Genomic DNA, 18525 nt, shown 5'->3' on the forward strand with positions numbered 1-18525 from the left:
TCATACACTAACTATGTGTGTGTTCCTGGGTTCATGCATTGTTTGTGGATCACCAGCAGAACGTTGTCCTCCCGTCACTCTTCTGTTACTAATCCAACACGCGTCCTTCTCCTTTAGTATCTACTGGGATTACGCACTAACTGTTCCTCTGCGCCAGATAGTATGCATCCACTGTCACCAACGTTGTGAGTACACTGCTGAATTCAGTCCTACACACACACACACACACACACACACACACACACACACACACACACACAGTCTGTCATGTCAACTTTAGATCATGTCATGAAGAATCTGTGTTTCAAATGTAGCTGTATCAGACTGGATATCACTGATCATGACAAAGTATAAACAGAGAATCCCTCTCCTCCTTTTCCATTTCTTACATGAACAAACCTTCAGTTTCTTTTTACAGTATCACAGTTCATGTCTTGTCCATTATTAAAAGACAGTATTTGATCTACTTTGTTCCTTTTCTTTGCCTGTTCATGTCTCTTCCATATATTCCAGCTGACTGTGGGGGGACACTGGTTCTGGTCAGTCAGGATGGGATCCAGCGGCCACCCCTGCACTTTCCCCCTGGTGGTCACCTGCTGGCCTTTCTCTCCTGTCTGGAAACGGGCCTGTTACCACGGGGCCAGTTGGAGCCGCCTCTCTGGTCCCAAAAAGGAAAGGTAATAGCATGATTTAGGTTACAAATGAAGATCATAAAACACTAAAATAAAATAAACCACACTGAAGTGTAGGAATAAAGTAACACCAGAAAGGCCGTCAGACTGTAGGTTATAGTACAGAGTACAGTCTAACTTTGAGACAATCTGAACACAAGACCAAAAACTCAGAGTTTAAACTTTCTGCAGGTGATGAGATGATGCTGTGACCAATAAACAGTTTTTACATGTAGCACTTATATTTTGAGGCTCGAATCGAAACCTCTAAACTGTGAAGGAATTTCAAAATTTTATATTTAACTAAAGTTCATCACCATCGACATAAAAACTCAGCTGCCCTGCGTCAAAAAGTAGTCCCCCCTCAAACCTAATAACTGGTTCTCCACCCTTAGCAGCATCAACTGCAATCAAGTATATGACAGAACTTTACTGTTGAGTAGGTTTGGACTTTTATCCCTTAATAAATGAAATCACTACATGTTGTATTTGCTCGGGTTGAACAGTGGGACAAACGTGCAAGAAGCCCAGGATTTAGACTGCTCCATTTGATTTTCCTGTCTACTCGTGGCTCTTTTACATCAGTGAAAGGTGATATCTATAATATGAGCACAACCCCCCTAACCCCACCTGCAAGTCAGATGGCACGTTTGGAAAACCAGCCAATCAGAAGAATGCTGGCATAGTCAGTTAAAACAGCTGTTTTAGACAACAGCTGAACCAAAGGTCTTAACCAAAGTGGCTCAGTGTTGGAGAATCCCACAAAGCTAATTTAAGAGCGTCCCATTAAACCTGTTTAAGTTGTGCCTTTGACCTGCATCACATGCTAAACCTGTCCTACAGGGAAAAGTATTCCCTAAACTGAGGAAGAGGAGTAGTGCCGCCAGGCTTATCGACCAGGAAGCCAACGGCGAGGAGCAGTCGGCCGCCGACTACGTGTTTCGCATCGTCTACCCTGGATATCGATACGAAGCCAGTAAGTAAGAGCGCAGGCTTCCACGAGGCAGACGTAGCTGCTCGTAACCAAAACGAATCTTGTTTTGTGGCGAACTCTAATCTGATTAACGGCTACATGAATGTGTTTGTAAAGCACCCTGGTTTCTTTCCCACAATACCGCTTTCCCACCGCTTTTCTAACTTTGTTCTCTGTTGTCCCACCGGTGCTAACAGTCACTATAAACTACCACCACACCACGGGCAGCCGCGCTCCATCGCTGGATGATGACGAGGAAGAGGAAGATAGGCTCCATGCTATGATCTCAATGATCTGCTCGCGGAACCTCACAGACCCTAATGTCATGAAAGGTTTTTATCACCTTAACACACCTACCCGACCCTGCTGCCCCACCCTCACCAAACCCTGCTGCCCCACCCCGACACCTCACCTCCGCTTCACCTGCGCTTTCTTGCCTCCCATTATGTTGTCTCTGGCCCTCTCCCCTCCACCTCCCAACCCCACCCGTTCCAGCTTCGTCTGCCTGTGTATGTTCTCCCCGACTCCGAGCCCAACAGTGAAGCATGGACTAGGGATGGTTGTGTTAGCAACTAAACACAACCAACGAGCAGCGCTTAGAGCATTAACATATTTATGTGAGATCACGGTAGGCCCGTCCAGTGAATACGGATAGTCAGCAGTATACTGCTGGAGTACGTCAGTGCACCACAGACGTGGATGAGGGAGTTTCTTAAAGAAAATCGCCACAGATTAAAAATAGATGGAAGAATCTTTTGGTTGTTTGTCCTGTGTTGATAATGAGTTCTGGTTAGTGGAAGCTGCAGACTTAAATATGATTTCCATTTTAAGCCGCAACATCGTCTCGCACAAGCTAAAGGTCTTCTACTGTCTCCATCGAGGTTCTGGTTGAGCGCACTAATCAGTATTTCATATGCATCATGTAAAATGAAGGGTGTCCTTATCATTTCCAGCCTACAGAAAATTAGCCCCACATTACAACCATGAACAGAACTTTTCAGACTCGTCTAAGGAAGAGGCTTTTGTTGTTGTTGTTGTTGTTTGCTCTTGTAAGAAACACTAAATTCTTCATTCATTGACTTTGTGTCCAGCTGCACCACACGAGTTAGTAGCTTCTGAGAGTTTTTAGGGCACTGGGTCAGAAAAAAGAAGGAAAGTACCTTCCAAAAATGTGCACCTGTTTGCAGTTAGCCTGTTGGTTATTTGGTCCAGAGTTTGTGTAGCTGACTGACCGTAGTGACACATCCATTAGACACTGGTAGCATATCCACTACACAACCCAATAAAAGCTCGCTAACGTCCCTCTGAGTGACAGCTCAGTGACATGTTACAAGTGCTCTGAAGCGCTTCTTTGTAACCTTTTTGTTAAAAAGTTTAAAAATGCTACATTGTAAAAAATCTTGAAACAAAACAGAGTTTCAGTGATTTTCGTTGTGGACAAACCATTTTCCCCAGTAAACGTTCATTAGGAGACGTGGCTGCCCTGTTGGTGTTATGGTGAGGTACACACGAAGGATTTTTCAGTTAAACAGCCTTTTTTGACTTTGTGTAAGCAAAATGAGAATAAAAGAGTCATTTAAAAAATGGTTGCATTGCTATGACAACACAGTTTCTGGGGAGCACCACGGGGGCTTCCACATCCTCCGTTCAGTGAGCAGCTCAGGGCTTTTTTAGGATACTTGGTAGAGTCGGAGACAGCAGCATCTCAGCCCCCGGTTATCTGTTCAAACCACAGCATTCACTTCTAAATAGTATTAGTGAAAGCAGTTCCTGTTCTAGCTGGAAGTTGGACGTTATGATCCAGTTTTAAGAACACGCTGCCGTTACGCGTCTGGTTAATACCGCAGCAGCCGATAACACACTCCCCCCGCCGCCTTCCTGCTTTCACTCTTTCTGTTTTCTCCATCTTTCCAGCGCTCAGTAACACAGATAAATCCACTTCTTACACAAACCTGCGAAAGACAGGAAACACGCTATCTGATGAACAGACTTGTTTTATAGTCACTGCAAATGTCTTTCAGCAGGTTTCAGCACAGATCCAAGCTTTCCCAGGTGTCCTCGCCGGGCCCTAGGGGCTGCTTTGCATTCTGGGATGCTCCTTAGAGTAAAAAAAGGGTTTATCTGTTGAAGCATGCCCGAGTCCTGTTGGGTTTTCTCTGTCATGGCTCTTTATTTTTGCACTCTTGACTCTGTTTCCTTTTGGCTCTTTCTTTTGTCCCTTGCGACATGCTTGACAGTGTTTGCATGGGGAATCTGCGCCTGTTTGCTTTTTTAAAGAACAACTGTGTGTTTCTGCATATCTGTGATGGACTTTCTCACAGTCTCCTCTGTTTGTTTTTGATTTCTCTCTCCTCTCCAGTTTCTTCTTCTCTGTTCGTGCAGTCATTCGCTGCAATGCTGTTCACTGTAATTCTTCACTAACCCCACCACCCCACCCTCCCCTCGCCCCGTCCTCCACCCCTCTCATTATGGTCCTGTGGGGTTCCGCAGTAGTTGAGACGTGGAGTCCTGGTGTGAGCGGGGTTGCGTTACTGAGCCCAAACCCAGTGTCGATCACGTCTAGTCCCAAAGTAAATAAGGAGGGGCCGATGTCGGTCTTGCTCCGGCACAATTTCTCTTTGCTTTTTTGCTTTTTTCGGTTCTGAAAATGACTTTTTTTATGGGGGGTGTTATCGAACGACCAAAGCACAGCTTCATATTCATGACAGGTCATCAGCTCCAACCTGAAGAATTAAGGTGAAGAGCATTTGTTAATGTTTTCTGATTTCTTCCCTCCCCTGTGTGTGCCCTGTTACCGGTGTCCATTTGTTTTGGTTGTTTCGAGAGGATTTCTTTTGACGTCTCTTGTCTTGTTCTGGTTTTATGCATCCTGCACGGCCTGAGCGTGAGCCTCGTCCCCGCCCTCTCTACTGTCAGTTCCTCCTGTCTTCTGCTCTCCCGTTCATCTGGAGCATCGTCCCGAGCTCCGCTGTCTCTCTTGCCTCCTCTCTGAATGAACTGAACCGGCATCCTCAGCCTGTTTGTCCCACGGCACTGTTCCCGCTTCCCAAAACCATCCCCTTCCACTTTTGGTTTCCTCTGTTTTTCGAGCTCTCATATTTAACACGAGTCTAAAACTCTCCATCTCCTCATTTCTTAATATTGTGATGATGTATTTATGGTTGAGCTGAGGGACTAATGTCATAATATGTAAGGCTTAGCCTTTCACAGTAGGAGAGGAGTGTGGGGAAAAGAAAAGTGTCTCAGAGCACTGAAACCTCTCTGTCTTCTCGTTTTCCTTCTCTGGCTTAGACCACGGGGACATGATGGACACGCAGGGCTTTGGAGGCAGCCCGTCGTCGTGGCAACAGGCTGAAGTCACCACTCACGAGTCCCTGTGCCAGTCCTGCTCCACCGCTGGCAGCAACGTGTCCTTTGACTACGCGTCTGGCTGTACCTGCATACACGACCCGTCAGATATTCACACGTATGCTTTAAAGCAGAAGCTGCACACGACTCTGCCAGTTATTTGTTTAAGCTACCTGCAGCGTTGCATTAGTTTACATGAGTTACGGCCGTGGGGACTCATTGTACAAATTTGAGAAAATAAAATTAATCAGATATTCGAAAAGTAAGAAAACACTGAATTTAACCAAAGTTTCTAATTCTATAGTAAAATATTGTATTTAAGAGCCACGTGAAAACAATACACACGTTCTTCAGTAGCTGATATTTATTCTAATGCTCAGAAACTAACAAGAGTTAAAATCAAGAGTAAAGATGCTTCTTTAAAAAATATTCTTGAAGCCTTTATTCATTTAGTATTGATATGATGCCATACTGAAGATATACACAGTGTACATGAGGCAGGACAAACGGGCCATGAGCAGAGCTTTACTCGTCTGTGGAAATAATCAGCTGAACACAGAGAAAAGTAGCAGCGACTTGAGATGACTGTGGCTTCTTAGCTGTAATACAGTGAGAGATTGTACTGAACTGTGCACTGAGAAACCACAGGCATGTACAGATCGATGAGATGGATCCATCTTCTGGAACCGTGTGACGATAACAACTGATGTCTTTTGTTTTCTGCAGTATTCCTCTGAAGATGCTCTGCCAGAACATGAAGCGGCAGATAGTCTCCAGAGCCTTCTATGGATGTAAGCACACTTTATTGTTTCGAGCGTCTTTATTTGTGGCCAGAGCTTCATATCGTATCATTTGTTCCTCCTGGACTTTACTGAGATGTTCAGTGTTGGCCTGGTTTGATTTAAATGATGGTCTTAAATTAACAGTTTCATATATCCAATATGTTTGTGATGTAATGAAGTAGGCCTCTTAATTCATAAATAACACCTGTAATAAATACTAGATTAGATCTTGTGTCACACATACTGATTTACTGAGTTTAGTGCAGCAGTATGAGAACCTGCTGACCTGTGCGACCCTTTGAATTACCTGAACTAATTCTGCACTTGTCCTTATGCACCATCTACATCTCATATGTAATGAATCTGATGTGGTTACATATTCTTTTATATATTTTTCTATATTTTCTTCGGGGTTTACTTTGTTTCAGATCATCTGATAAAATGTTACATTAGACAAAAAGCTTCAGTCACAGTTTTAAATGATTCATTAAGTTTTCAAACCTTTAAGGCCTCGTGTGAAAAGATGAGTGGGACAAAATTCCTCCACAGTGATGACGACTCATTGCCGGTTATTGCAAACACATGATTGTAGTTCTTGCTGCTAAGTGCGGCACAATCAGTTCACTTCTATTTCTATAACACCGAATCACAACAACAGTCTCCTCAGTGCGATCGATGGCAGTTAGTTTTTCACACAGGGCCAGGACAGTTTGGATAACTTTTCCCTTAATGAATGAAAAAAACCTGCATTTTGTATTTACTCTGGTTATTTTTGTCTAATGTTAAAATTTAGCTTGATGATATAAAACATGTAAGTGTGGCAAATATGAAAAAACGATGAAATGAGGACCTGTATGTTTGAAAGACTGATTCGAGCTAAACGTAGTCTCATCCTGACCCTACTGTTGTGCACATGTGCCCTTCAGGGCTGGCATACTGTCGACACCTGTCCACAGTGCGGACTCACCTGTCAGCTCTGGTCAACCACAACATCGTCCCCCCAGACAGGCCCTGCGAGGCATCCGGGGGCCTCAGCAAAGAGGTGTGGAGCAAGTACCAGAAAGACTGCAAGGTGGGTGCAGCCATTAATCCTGCAGGCCCTGCAACCTAACGAGACTGCCCGGCCCTCCCCTCAGTCTGACACCCCCCACCTCTCACACACAATGGCAAATTTAAAACCCAGACACCACAGCAAATTGCCAAGTCATCATCTTGTCATGGATATTGATCGGCACTCAAAGACACTGTAAGTTATGGCTGTTTTGTGCTGTGCAGCGACTCTGTGAGTCGTATTTACAGTAATACTTGAGAAAGTGAGGTCATCTGATCCACACTGTGAGAAACGCTCCTTCAGAGAATAATGAGGAGCAAAGCAAAGCAAACAATGCTGGAGGATTAGCACAGGAAATATCTGCTGTGCTGCATAAGAAACACAACTAACCGAGTTACTGCGTGGGAGGAGCTGCACTCATGTTTATCTAGGAGTTTATTTATCAGGGACAAGTACAGAAAAAAGTCCAGTGCACTGTTCATGTGCATATAATTTCTGACATCAGCCCCTTGATTGGTTTAAAAAGTGCCCGTCAGGAAGAAGGTGGTCCTGGTTTGAATCCACCATGTGGCCGGGGCTTTCTGTGTGGAGTTTGCATGTTTGCTTGTGTCTGCGTGGGTTCTCCCCAGGTACTCTGGCTTCCTCCCACAGTCCAAACACATGCATTTAGTGGGGTTAACTGGTGATTCTAGATTACCCGTGGGTGTGAAGGAAATTGTGTCTCATCAGGCGCAGTGGGCTGTACTTCCTCGTCAAGTCAGATACATAAAGCATGAAAAAGGCCAAGCTGAGTAACTGTATAAACTCTATAGAAGTCATAAAACCTTTGTTGCTCTTGTTTGCAGGTTACTAATTAATGAAACTTCTTGCCTAGAATATAGATTATGTTTAATCTGAGCGTTGGGCTCTGTGGAACCCAGAACCTACTAATCCCTATGGTGGTTTACACACAGACCCGGTTTAATGCACCAGATGGGCTTTAGCATCCTTCCCAAGGATACTTAGACATGCAGCCTGGTGTAGTTTGGGAGTCAACCGCTGACCCGGTCGACCTCCTGAGCGATGGAAGAAAATCCCTAATAATCCCTCACACCATGATCCCTGTAAGATATTCCAGAGTTTCAGCATGCTTTATTTAATAACATCCAGTGAACTTCATAGGTGCAAATAACAAGTAATAGATAAGAAGCTAAAAAGCTATGAAGGTAACAAACAGATACAAACAGCTGGAACAATATGATGAACGGTCCTGTCAGCGTTGACTCGGATCTTTTCTGAATCCACCCCGTTACACATGACAGCTGTATGCAATGACACTTTTCAGTGAATATAAGTGTCTTTGTGTCCAGAACAGACGTGAACACGACGCACATCGACACGGGCCAGCCCGCATCGTCCTGCTGGCCCAAACAGCTACTAGAGCATCAAACGCAGCTTAATCCTCAGCTGAAAATAGAGCCCAAACAAATGCACTGAATGTCATTAAACTGTTATCAGCTGGAAATGTATTTAATTTTTTTAATAAATTAATGAAATGTTAAGCTGTTCTGAAAGATTTTTACCAAACATGGTCGAGAAGCTGTGAAGTCTGAGACGAGAACAAAAGGCTAAGTATAATGATACCAGCGATTAATCACTGCAGCTTTATAGCTTCTGAAAGTCGTTCACTCCTGTGTGGACAGACGTGAGGCTCTTCTAAGCAAAAGGCTTCCACTTATTGTACTTAAGTTCAAATCCGATTACCCGTCGGTGTAAATGTGTGAACAACTGCCATGTTAGCTCTGCTTAAGCCAACTTTATGTCTGATAAACAAAGTTTGAAGCTGCCTGTGTCTTATGAGCAGAGCCAGGAGGAGGAGAAAGCTCTGAATCTGAGTAGTGCAGTTAGAGCGGTCTGAAGCTGACGTTTGCAGACCCCAGTGTGTGACTGTGTCCATGCTCAGTGTGAGTATCCACCATTAAAACAATAAATGGTTAAATGCAGCACAGTTTGAGAGCAGCGCCTTCCTGCACAGTGCTATAAACTAGCATTACTACCTGTTGTGTTTGTAAAGCACAGAGTCATTTTATTAACACAAAGTATACCAAAGCTGAACTCTAACTTTGTGAGCCTCGGTTTCCTCATCCTGCACTCATATATCATTCCACCTGCTGATGGAGCATATTAATTGAAAGTGGAGGATGGTGCACTGTTCCTGCTGTCTCCACTCTCTCCTTCGCTCTAATGAAAATTTAATGAGTTTCAGTGAAATGAAGTCTCCGTGTGATACCATCGCAGCTATTAAAGCAGCCACCGTAATCATTCATCAGCTCCAACAAAGTCATCATTACTAATTTACACTCTATTCATATCTGTGTCGTTTATCTTCCGCTCTAATCTACGTCTACTCCTGTACGGAGCTCCATCACTCTTTCACTCCTTCCATTATTGATGCGCTTCCTCTTCCTCTCAGACCTTTTCTTGTCTATTATCTTTCCTCTTTTTTGCCTACCTTCCTGATATAGTTTCTATATATATATATGTGTGTGTGTGTGTGTGTGTGTGTGTGCACAGAACTACAAGGAGCTGGAGCTGCTCCGGCTGGTTTATTACGGTGGAGTGCAGCATGAAATCAGAAAGGAGGTGTGGCCTTTCCTTCTGGGACACTACAAGTTTGGCATGAGCAAAAAGGACATGAGTAAGGTACAGTGCACCTGCACACACACACACACACACATTCTTTGAATTTGCCCCTAATTTAGTAAAACCCTGTGTGCTAATTCCCACTGAAGATCGATGCAAAGATCAGCGAGCGGTACCAGCAGGTGATGCGGGAGTGGAAGGCCTGTGAGGTGATCGTCAAGCAGCGGGAGAAGGAGATGCAGTCGGCCATCTTTGCCAAGCTCTCCTCGGGCAGCAGCATCGACAGCCACGTCCTGCGGCTCGTCCACAGAGACTCCACACTCAGCAATGAGGTGAAGGGCTCAGAGCAATATAGCATCCACTCAGTGATACACTTTATTAAGTTGGGAGGTGAGAGTTTATTAAACGTTATTATGAATCTGAATATACGCTGTATGAGGTGAGTTTCATACAAGCAATATCCAAAGTCTTTGTTGGGTTGTCTGGGTGAGCTTTATATTATCCTCAAACCTTCATTTGGTATCAGCAGCATGCAGACACGCTGCACCGTGAGCTCTATGTTATTATCTCATTGTGTTATATTTTCATTTCAGCCTGTGTTGTTTTGCATTAAGCTTTGAGACGTCAAACTAAAACCTGCACGGATGGAGCAATAAAACATGTTAGTGGCTGAATTATAGCAACTGCACGTCTCAGCGTTTCAGGATATGATGAAGTCAGTAAAAAATCAGGATATACTGACTTGTTTTTAAAGAGATCAAACTGCCACAAACAGGCTGACGTATGATTAATGTTCACCTGGACAGTGAGTGCTGGGATGCTGTTTTGATGGTTTTGTAAAGCAGTGTGAACTAACAAACAAGCAAAATAAGATAGTTTCACTCTACAAAACGAGGCTGCAGACGTGTTGGACAAGCTGTTAGTCAAATAACAGCAACAGTGTTTGACAGATGATCTGATAACAATGCTGCTAAATGCACCAACCGCACAAAGAGATACATAGTTAGATCTATATGCATGCTCAATCATCCAGTAAGAAAATCCCAAAAGGTTGATTCTGCGTTTTCAGTGGGAGACACCAGCCCACTGAAGGAACAGTTGGCTGTGAGCTCAGTTCCTTGGTCATTGTTGATCAGAGGTCATGAGCACCATTCACAGAGAGTTGGGGAATGGCTGCACTCAGCTGACCTCACAGCCCACTGTTCCCTCAGTGGTGCTAGTTTGTGTAAATGTTTATAAGGTTGGAAACCTGCAGTCGGCTGAGACTGTCACCTGGATGATGACGAAACATATGAACAAACTAAAGTGAACTAAAGTGATTCCCCCGTCCCCTTTTCAGGTGTTCATGTCTGTAGATGAGCAGGACGCAGGAAGCCAGGAGACCCCCAGTGGAGAGGACAGCACTCCCACAATGACCAACCTGGTGCCCCCCGTGGCCCTCCCACAAGAAGAGCGTCCTCTGGTAGAATTCGATTCCCCCGACTCAGGGCTCCCCTCCTCCAGAAACTACTCTGTGACCTCTGCTCACTCCCAGATCCTGTCTAGTATCGATGACGGTCAGAGCACAGAGGAGGAGGGTGGGGGCGCGGAGGACGGCAGGACTCCCAGTGAGCTGGCGGGGTGCCGGGACTCTCTGACAGAAGACCGGCTGTGCAGTCAGCTGGACAAACTGGTGACCAGTGGAGCAGCTGCTGAGGGGACGTCACCGTCGCTCTCTTCCTATACAGTACGTACAGTGTGTGGATACATCCGTTTATGGGGCTTGTTTTTTGCATTGATGTCACATGATCAGAATAAAGTGCTTGGTGAGTGTACGTTTGTGCATACGTGTTGACACCAACCTGCAGTCTGTGTGTTTGATGGACACAGTAACACGGTCAGATTTACACTCACTAAGTAACGTTGAAAACAATTTTTCATTTTCCAGATCGAGTTGTTGGACACGGTCGCCCTCAACCTCCACAGAATAGACAAAGATGTCCAGCGCTGTGATCGCAACTACTATTATTTCACCACGAGCAACCTGGAGAAACTCCGCAACATCATGTGCAGGTAGAGAAAGACCTGAAGAAGGAAGGCAGATCGTTCTGTTATTTTATGACGATGATTCAAATCACTGAGTGAAAAAATGCAACTGCAATGTGAAGCTTTCCAACAGAAAGACAAACCCATTTTACTTCACCAGTCACGTAGTGCTGGATTTGATTTAAATGACCAGAGTCAGGTAGTCGCATCAAACAAGAACAGGTTGGTTTCTTTTGCTGTAAACAAAATCAAATCCACTTCCTGTAAATTGTGTGTTTCAGTCAGTCTTTACTAACAGCTGCTACTGTTGAATATCAAAGAAATGCATCTGCATCGCTCCTTGGTTTAACTGGTTTATACCACACCCATCTCAGGCACTGGGTCAGGTCTCTGTTAGTAGGAAGGCTGTAAAACTGATCCAGGGTCAGGTGCAATGAAGAGTTCTCATAAACAGATCTGTTCTTGCTTCCTGGTGAAGCGATGAACTTCCTGTCTGCAGCTTTCACACGTTCCAGCGACAGACAGATCAGTTCTAACCATGTTTGATGCCCAAGTCTACTCTATGGAACTCAATGCCAAACAGCATCATGGGAAGACGTTAGCTGCCAGTGCAGCTAGGGCTACGTAAGACAGGCCTTTAAGGTGGAATTAATTAAGCCGTTATTTAAAAAGCCATCGATTATAGACCTCAAAAATTCTAGTGAGTAGTAGTAAAACAGCTAACTGATCATCTGCAGAGGAGCGGCTTATTTGAAGAGTTTCACAGTGGGTAGGAAAATAGTAAAGCAGTGGGCTGACTGCAGATCTGTAGATCTGAGACACACTCTGAGGGTTTGTGGCTACTCTCTTCACTTCTAAATTCATTGCTGAATGCTGTATGCACAGTAGTATTAGATGATTACTTGTGTAGTGATGAGTAGATGCAGAAGGTGGAGGCGAGTATTTATAGAGTGAGAAGAAGCAAGTTTTATCTCCAGCTGTGTTTGTGTTATTTCCAGTTTGTGTTTCTAGCGTTTTATTTGTGGAGAACGAATCACCAACATCTACAACAACAGCCGATGTGTGTGCTCTCTCTTTCGTCTGTCTCTCTTGTGCCTGTTTCTTCCTGGCAGCTATGTGTGGGAGCATTTAGAGATGGGCTACGTTCAGGGCATGTGTGACCTCCTCGCTCCGCTCATGGTCATCCTGGATGATGGTGAGAGAAAAGAATCATTGTGACCTCACAGATCACAGCCCTGCCTAACAATGACAAGTGAAGCTAATAAAAATTGTAAAAATGATAAATAGACTGACAGGGATGATTGTTTGCAGTGGATGTCGGTCAGTGCAGAACACACATGCAGCAGCAGCAGAAGCTTGTTTTCATTTCTGTGACAGTATTTATTCCAGAAAAAACATTCAATAAATGATCATTGACTGTGTGTGCGTGCGTGTGTGTGTCAGAGTGCCTGGCGTACAGCTGTTTCACTCAGCTGATGAAGAGGATGAGTCAGAACTTCCCTAATGGTGGAGCCATGGACTCGCACTTTGCCAACATGAGGTCACTGATCCAGGTGATGGATAATATTCATAGTGTGTGTATTAGAGAGAGATGCTCCAGCTAACAGCTCCTGGTGCTCTGTGTGACGTCAGATCCTGGACTCGGAGCTGTTTGAGCTGATGCAGCAGAATGGAGATTACACTCACTTCTACTTCTGTTACCGGTGGTTCCTGCTGGACTTCAAGAGAGGTGAGCACTACATCCTCGTCTTACCTGACTCCTCCGTGACGTGACGTTTCTGTTTTCCGAGCACAGACAAAGTGTGCATGTTGAGAAGTGCTCTTTAGAAATGCCGATTATGGAAATGTGCTGTGTGCAGAGCTGCTGTACGACGACGTGTTCGCAGTGTGGGAGGTGATCTGGGTGGCTCCCAGGATTTCCTCACAGCACTTTGTCCTCTTCCTGGCCTTGGCGCTGGTCACAGTTTACCGCGAGATCATCGTGGACAACAACATGGACTTCACCGACATCATTAAATTCTTTAATGGTAGGATGCACATTCATACCTGTTACTGTTCTGCCATGCCCATCGGTGGAGATCAGAAATGTGCTCTGAGGTTGGAACAGTGAGTAGAAAACTTCAGTGTCAGTGGGTCCACATCTACAGGGTGACCCATTTATATGGATACACCATAATAAAATGCGAATGGTTGGTCATATTAAAGTCCTGTTTGTGGCACATTAGTATATGTGAGGGGGCAAACTCCTCAAGATGGGTGGTGACCATGGTGGCCATTTAGAAGTCGGCCATCTTGGATACAACTTTTGTTTTTTCAATAGGAAGAGGGCCATGTGACACATCAAACTTATTGGTAATGTCACAAGAAAAACAATGGTGTGCTTGGTTTCAACGTAACTTTATTCTTTCATGAGTTATTTACAAGTTTCTGACCACTTATAAAATGTGTTCAATGTGCTGCCCATGGTGTTGGATTGTCAATGCAACCCTCTTCTCCCACTCTTCACACACTGATAGCAACACCACAGGAGAAATGCCAGCACAGGCATCCAGTATCCGTAGTTTCAGGTGCTGCACATCTCGTATCTTCACACCATAGACAATTGCCTTCAGATGACCCCAAAGATAAAAGTCTAAGGGGGTCAGATCGGGAGACCTTGGGGGCCATTCAACTGGCCCACGACGACCAATCCACTTTCCAGGAAACTGTTCATCTAGGAATGCTCGGACCTGGCACCCATAATGTGGTGGTGCACCATCTTGCTGGAAAAACTCAGGGAACGTGCCAGCTTCAGTGCATAAAGAGGGAAACACATCATCATGTAGCAATTTCAAATATCCAGTGGCCTTGAGGTTTCCATTGATGAAGAATGGACCCACTATCGTTGTTCCCCATATACCACACCAAACCATCACTTTTGTTGTTCCAACAGTCTTGGAGGGATCCATCCAATGTGGGTTAGTGTCAGACCAATAGCGGTGGTTTTGTTTGTTAACTTCACCATTCACATAAAAGTTTGCCTCATCACTGAACAAAATCTTCTGCGTGAACTGAGGGTCCTGTTCCAATTTTTGTTTTGCCCATTCTGCAAATTCTGTGCGCCGATCTGGGTCATCCTCGTTGAGATGCTGCCGTAGCCGGAGTTTGTAAGGGTGCCATTTGTGAGTAGCTAATATCCGCCGAAGGGATGTTCGACTAATGCCACTCTCCAGTGACATGCGGTGAATGCTACGCTGTGGGCTCTTGCTGAATGAAGCTAGGACAGCCACTGATGTTTCTTCATTCGTGACAGTTTTCTTGCGTCCACATTTTGGCAAATCCAACACTGAACCAGTTTCACGAAACTTATCAAGCAGGTTGCTTGATAAGTTTGAGTTTTGCACACCAAGTTTCAGTTTTGCACACCATTGTTTTTCTTGTGACATTACCAATAAGTTTGATGTGTCACATGGCCCTCTTCCTATTGAAAAAACAAAAGTTGTATCCAAGATGGCCGACTTCTAAATGGCCACCATGGTCACCACCCATCTTGAGGAGTTTGCCCCCTCACATATACTAATGTGCCACAAACAGGACTTTAATATCACCAACCATTCCCATGTTATTACGGTGTATCCATATAAATGGGTCACTCTGTAGAATCGGCAGCGCGGCGGTACACTGCCATGTTGTACCTGCGTCTGTTTCTTTAGATAATCTGGCTTCCTCACAAACACACGCATAGGTCAATCTAATGTGAGGGCTGATCAGTTAGCTGCTGAAATCTTTGCCTACAGCTGTGCTGTATTTCCATATTGGTAGCGATCTCTCTAACAGCCTGTCTGATCCACAGAAATGGCTGAGCGGCACGATGTCCAGCATATCCTGAAGATAGCGCGTGAGCTGGTGCACAAAGTCCAGTCTCTGATGGACAACAAGTAACTGTGACGAAGAAGGCAGAAAGAGGAATGGGAGGATGCAGAGGGAGAGTGTCTGAACCTGCTGGAAACTAGAGCACTTCCTGCCTCCACTTACCCAGGCCACAGCCGGGTGGTCGAGGCGTCCCTTTTCTCCAGATGAAAGCCCCGGGAATGGGGCGGCTGTTGGAGCTCGGCCCAATCTGTTTACATTACCCTTCACGTGGAATGCCCATGGTACCTGTTTGGACGTGGATTTGTCTGCATGCTTGTGAGTTTGATCACACTGTGAACGCATTCTTGAGTCTCCCCAGTCCTACAGAGTTTGCGTGCGTGCATGAAACACAAACACACACACACACACACACTATCACGACTCGGTTTTCTAAAGTCTCGCTCTTTTTCTCGACTCTGAGACAGAACATGTTGGATGCCTATCAGGAAAGCTGAAGCTCTGTGTTTGTGTTCTCCATGCAGTGCCATCTTTGGCCACTAGAGTGCAGGATTTACACACAGAGGAGCAGAAGACTTAGCCACGAAGACGTTTTCATTAGTGACCAAATGGACTGTGCCAACGACCTTTTCATGAGTGTTTTCTACAAGCATGTGTGTTTTTACCCCCTCTTTTCTTTTTGTCTACAAAGTCATTATGACACAAATGTTGCCTTTTTCAGTAACAGCCCAAGGTACTTACTTGCACTTTGTTGTGAGGGGGTCCTTCGCGGTCCCTGTGAAGGCCACGCCACAGTCTGTGGGGGCCGGAGGAGCCTGCGAGAGGCCAGACTGTTTAGAAACTCAGGATGAATTGCAGCCAGCTTTTCTGAACATGTCGGTCAGTGTTTGAAGCATGTCTACTCCCAGAGCACAACACAAAACGCAAGAGCACACGAGCCTCCCTCCTTATCCTCGCAATTTTAAAAGGGCCACAGCTACGTATGACAGCTACACCTTAACTTATCTCGATCAGTTTCAGCTTGAGTTTAAATTGTTTTTAGCTCTTTTTGTGGCTGCTCATCAATTTCAGAGAGCCAAAAGTTTCCGGCACAACGTCACCTACGTCCAAGGTGAGCGGGACAAAGGTGGTGAAGAATCCAGCGACACTTGAAACATGAGGGAACGACTTCACGTGTCGGGGTCATTACAAAATACCAAACAGTTTGTGTTTGCTATTTCTGGCTTCGCTTAGCCTACAAAGACTCACTGAGTTTTCAAAGGCAAACTGATCTGTTTGTTAAAAAACATCATATATTCATATATTTAGCCTAATTAGGATTAGTGGAATGAAAATGTAAAAACTGATTTATCTAGCAGTGTTTGGATATTTTTATGAAAAGAATGAAACTCACTTCCTTGAAGGAAACCTCCTCAAACAGCTGGACTGTAGTTTTAGCAGACGTCACAATAAGATCATAGAATCGAGTTAGTGTTGTAGTGCTGTTTGTTTATAACTTACAGCTTTTTCCAGCTGTTGAAAAACAGTATTTAACACCCCCATTTTAACCAGTTAGTGAGATACATGTACTTTTCTTGGTGACCCCCCTCCCCGAGCCTTATTCCTGTTAAAAAGAAGTTCTTGTCTGATCGTTGGGGATCTCTCGCTAATCTCAAAGGGTCTTTACCTTGCTATTAAATCACACTGAGATAACTGACAAGTAGTTGAGCTAATTTTGTGATATACTTCCTGGAGTATAATTTTTTCAGATAATCTTTGATTAACATTTAAGTTTGTTTGATCCTTAACTATCACACAACAGAGCTGAACTATAGTATGAAAGCTCCAATAACCAGCTGTAAATCCATTTAACTTTATGGAAAATGTCGGTTTCAGATCCAGCTGTGTTGAAATGTCGTTGAAATTTGGAGAAGCTGCAGGAAATAGAAGCACACATTATTAGGCATTCCCTGGGAAAAAACCCAAAAGCAAACCAGATCGAGTATATGGGATAGAACAGGAGACACGAGGTTGCAGGATGTGGTCAGTGCTTGTTTGACTTTTCGCAGCAAAGAATATTCTCGGGAAATATAGACTGTCCTTTCAGTAATTTCGTTTGAAACATGCACGCTGACCTGAAGGCACCACGAAGACTGTTCAGCTTCCTTTTGCATTCAGAAGCACTGTCCAGAGAAGTGGTTGCAATTGTCCCTGTGAAGCCGAAGTCCAGCCTGTGAGACTCGGGCTGGGTTTGTCTTTACAGTCCCAGGTTTAGAGAAAAAACAAAAGAAACCTGAGAAGAAGCTGCTTTTAATGCCATCACTAGTGTTCAGTGGATCAGTATTACAGTGTGTTGGTGTTGGCTTCAGAGTAACAGCACATTCACGTTTGTATCTGAAGGGAGTCGGGTGCTTTTTTGACACCCTTCCTGCTCTCCCTTCTTCTCAGTGTGACCCTTTATCGCTCCTTAAACCGTCCAACGCGGCCGCGTACGATCGGTCGTCCGACACGGACCTGCACCTGTGATTCAAGTGCCAAGAGTCTTCCCCGATCCTAATGTGTACTGTAGTCATCTTGCTCTCCGATTCGCTAGTTTGATCCCAGGAACAGGCCGTGGCATTGGATGGACCTCGCTACGGCCTCTCCTCCCTCCCCCACCCTGCCGCCGCGGAGGCTCGGAGGGGGAATCGGGTCCGTGCTTTTTCTTCCGATCAGGACGTTGTGTACCAAAGCCTTGAAACAGCCCCCTCTGTGGCGTGACAACAACGTGCAATTTCATACTGCATCTTGAAGACTGACTGTTTACTATTTGTGTAAAATATTTTTGGAAATGGTGTTCTTGAATTCTTTCACTACTGTGCAATTTCTGTCATTTGAGAATCCCATCAAAGTCTATACTGCTGTACATATGAACCAAAAGCCCAATATTTCTATGAAGACAGACACAACATATACAAATATACATATAACTTATTTTGAGATCTATTTTTATGTTGGTTTTAGCAGCACTAGCCAGAGGTGTGTACTGTGCAGAAATGCAGAATGTGTGCAGACCATGTTACAGATTGACTGTTAAGTGTTCTCTCTTAATGTTGTGCACTGACTTCAAGATTTCAAATTTCTATTTATGTAAGGAGCCAACGATTGCATTGCTGAATATGTATTGGTAAGGGTGTATCATTTGCCTTGAATGTAATGTATTATTAAATAAGAAGTTGTTCATGA

General features: G+C 44.6%; 1 protein-coding gene across 3 annotated transcripts in view; it reads left to right on the forward strand.

Moving 5' to 3' along the window:
- Window positions 1-18525, forward strand: part of sgsm2 (small G protein signaling modulator 2) — a 108853-nt gene extending 90328 nt beyond the window's left edge. The window contains exons 9-25 of one of the 3 annotated variants that reach the window (XR_269803.4): window positions 118-185; window positions 514-677; window positions 1515-1647; window positions 1842-1976; window positions 4936-5110; window positions 5719-5783; window positions 6701-6846; window positions 9379-9507; window positions 9597-9779; window positions 10787-11173; window positions 11375-11499; window positions 12585-12667; window positions 12916-13025; window positions 13105-13201; window positions 13332-13499; window positions 15305-15639; window positions 15846-18525. Coding sequence is in view for 2 of the 3 variants with exons in the window: in XM_025898556.1 (XP_025754341.1) it covers window positions 118-185; window positions 514-677; window positions 1515-1647; window positions 1842-1976; window positions 4936-5110; window positions 5719-5783; window positions 6701-6846; window positions 9379-9507; window positions 9597-9779; window positions 10787-11173; window positions 11375-11499; window positions 12585-12667; window positions 12916-13025; window positions 13105-13201; window positions 13332-13499; window positions 15305-15393 (2257 nt within the window). In the remaining variant the exon portion in view is untranslated. Of the gene's footprint in view, window positions 1-117; window positions 186-513; window positions 678-1514; window positions 1648-1841; window positions 1977-4935; window positions 5111-5718; window positions 5784-6700; window positions 6847-9378; window positions 9508-9596; window positions 9780-10786; window positions 11174-11374; window positions 11500-12584; window positions 12668-12915; window positions 13026-13104; window positions 13202-13331; window positions 13500-15304 lie in introns of all 3 variants that reach the window. The other 2 variants (XM_025898556.1, XM_005474421.4) reach the window with 2 other exon arrangements.

The sequence above is a fragment of the Oreochromis niloticus genome, linkage group LG14, assembly GCF_001858045.2.
Source record: "Oreochromis niloticus isolate F11D_XX linkage group LG14, O_niloticus_UMD_NMBU, whole genome shotgun sequence".
Taxonomy (NCBI): Eukaryota; Metazoa; Chordata; class Actinopteri; order Cichliformes; family Cichlidae; genus Oreochromis; species Oreochromis niloticus.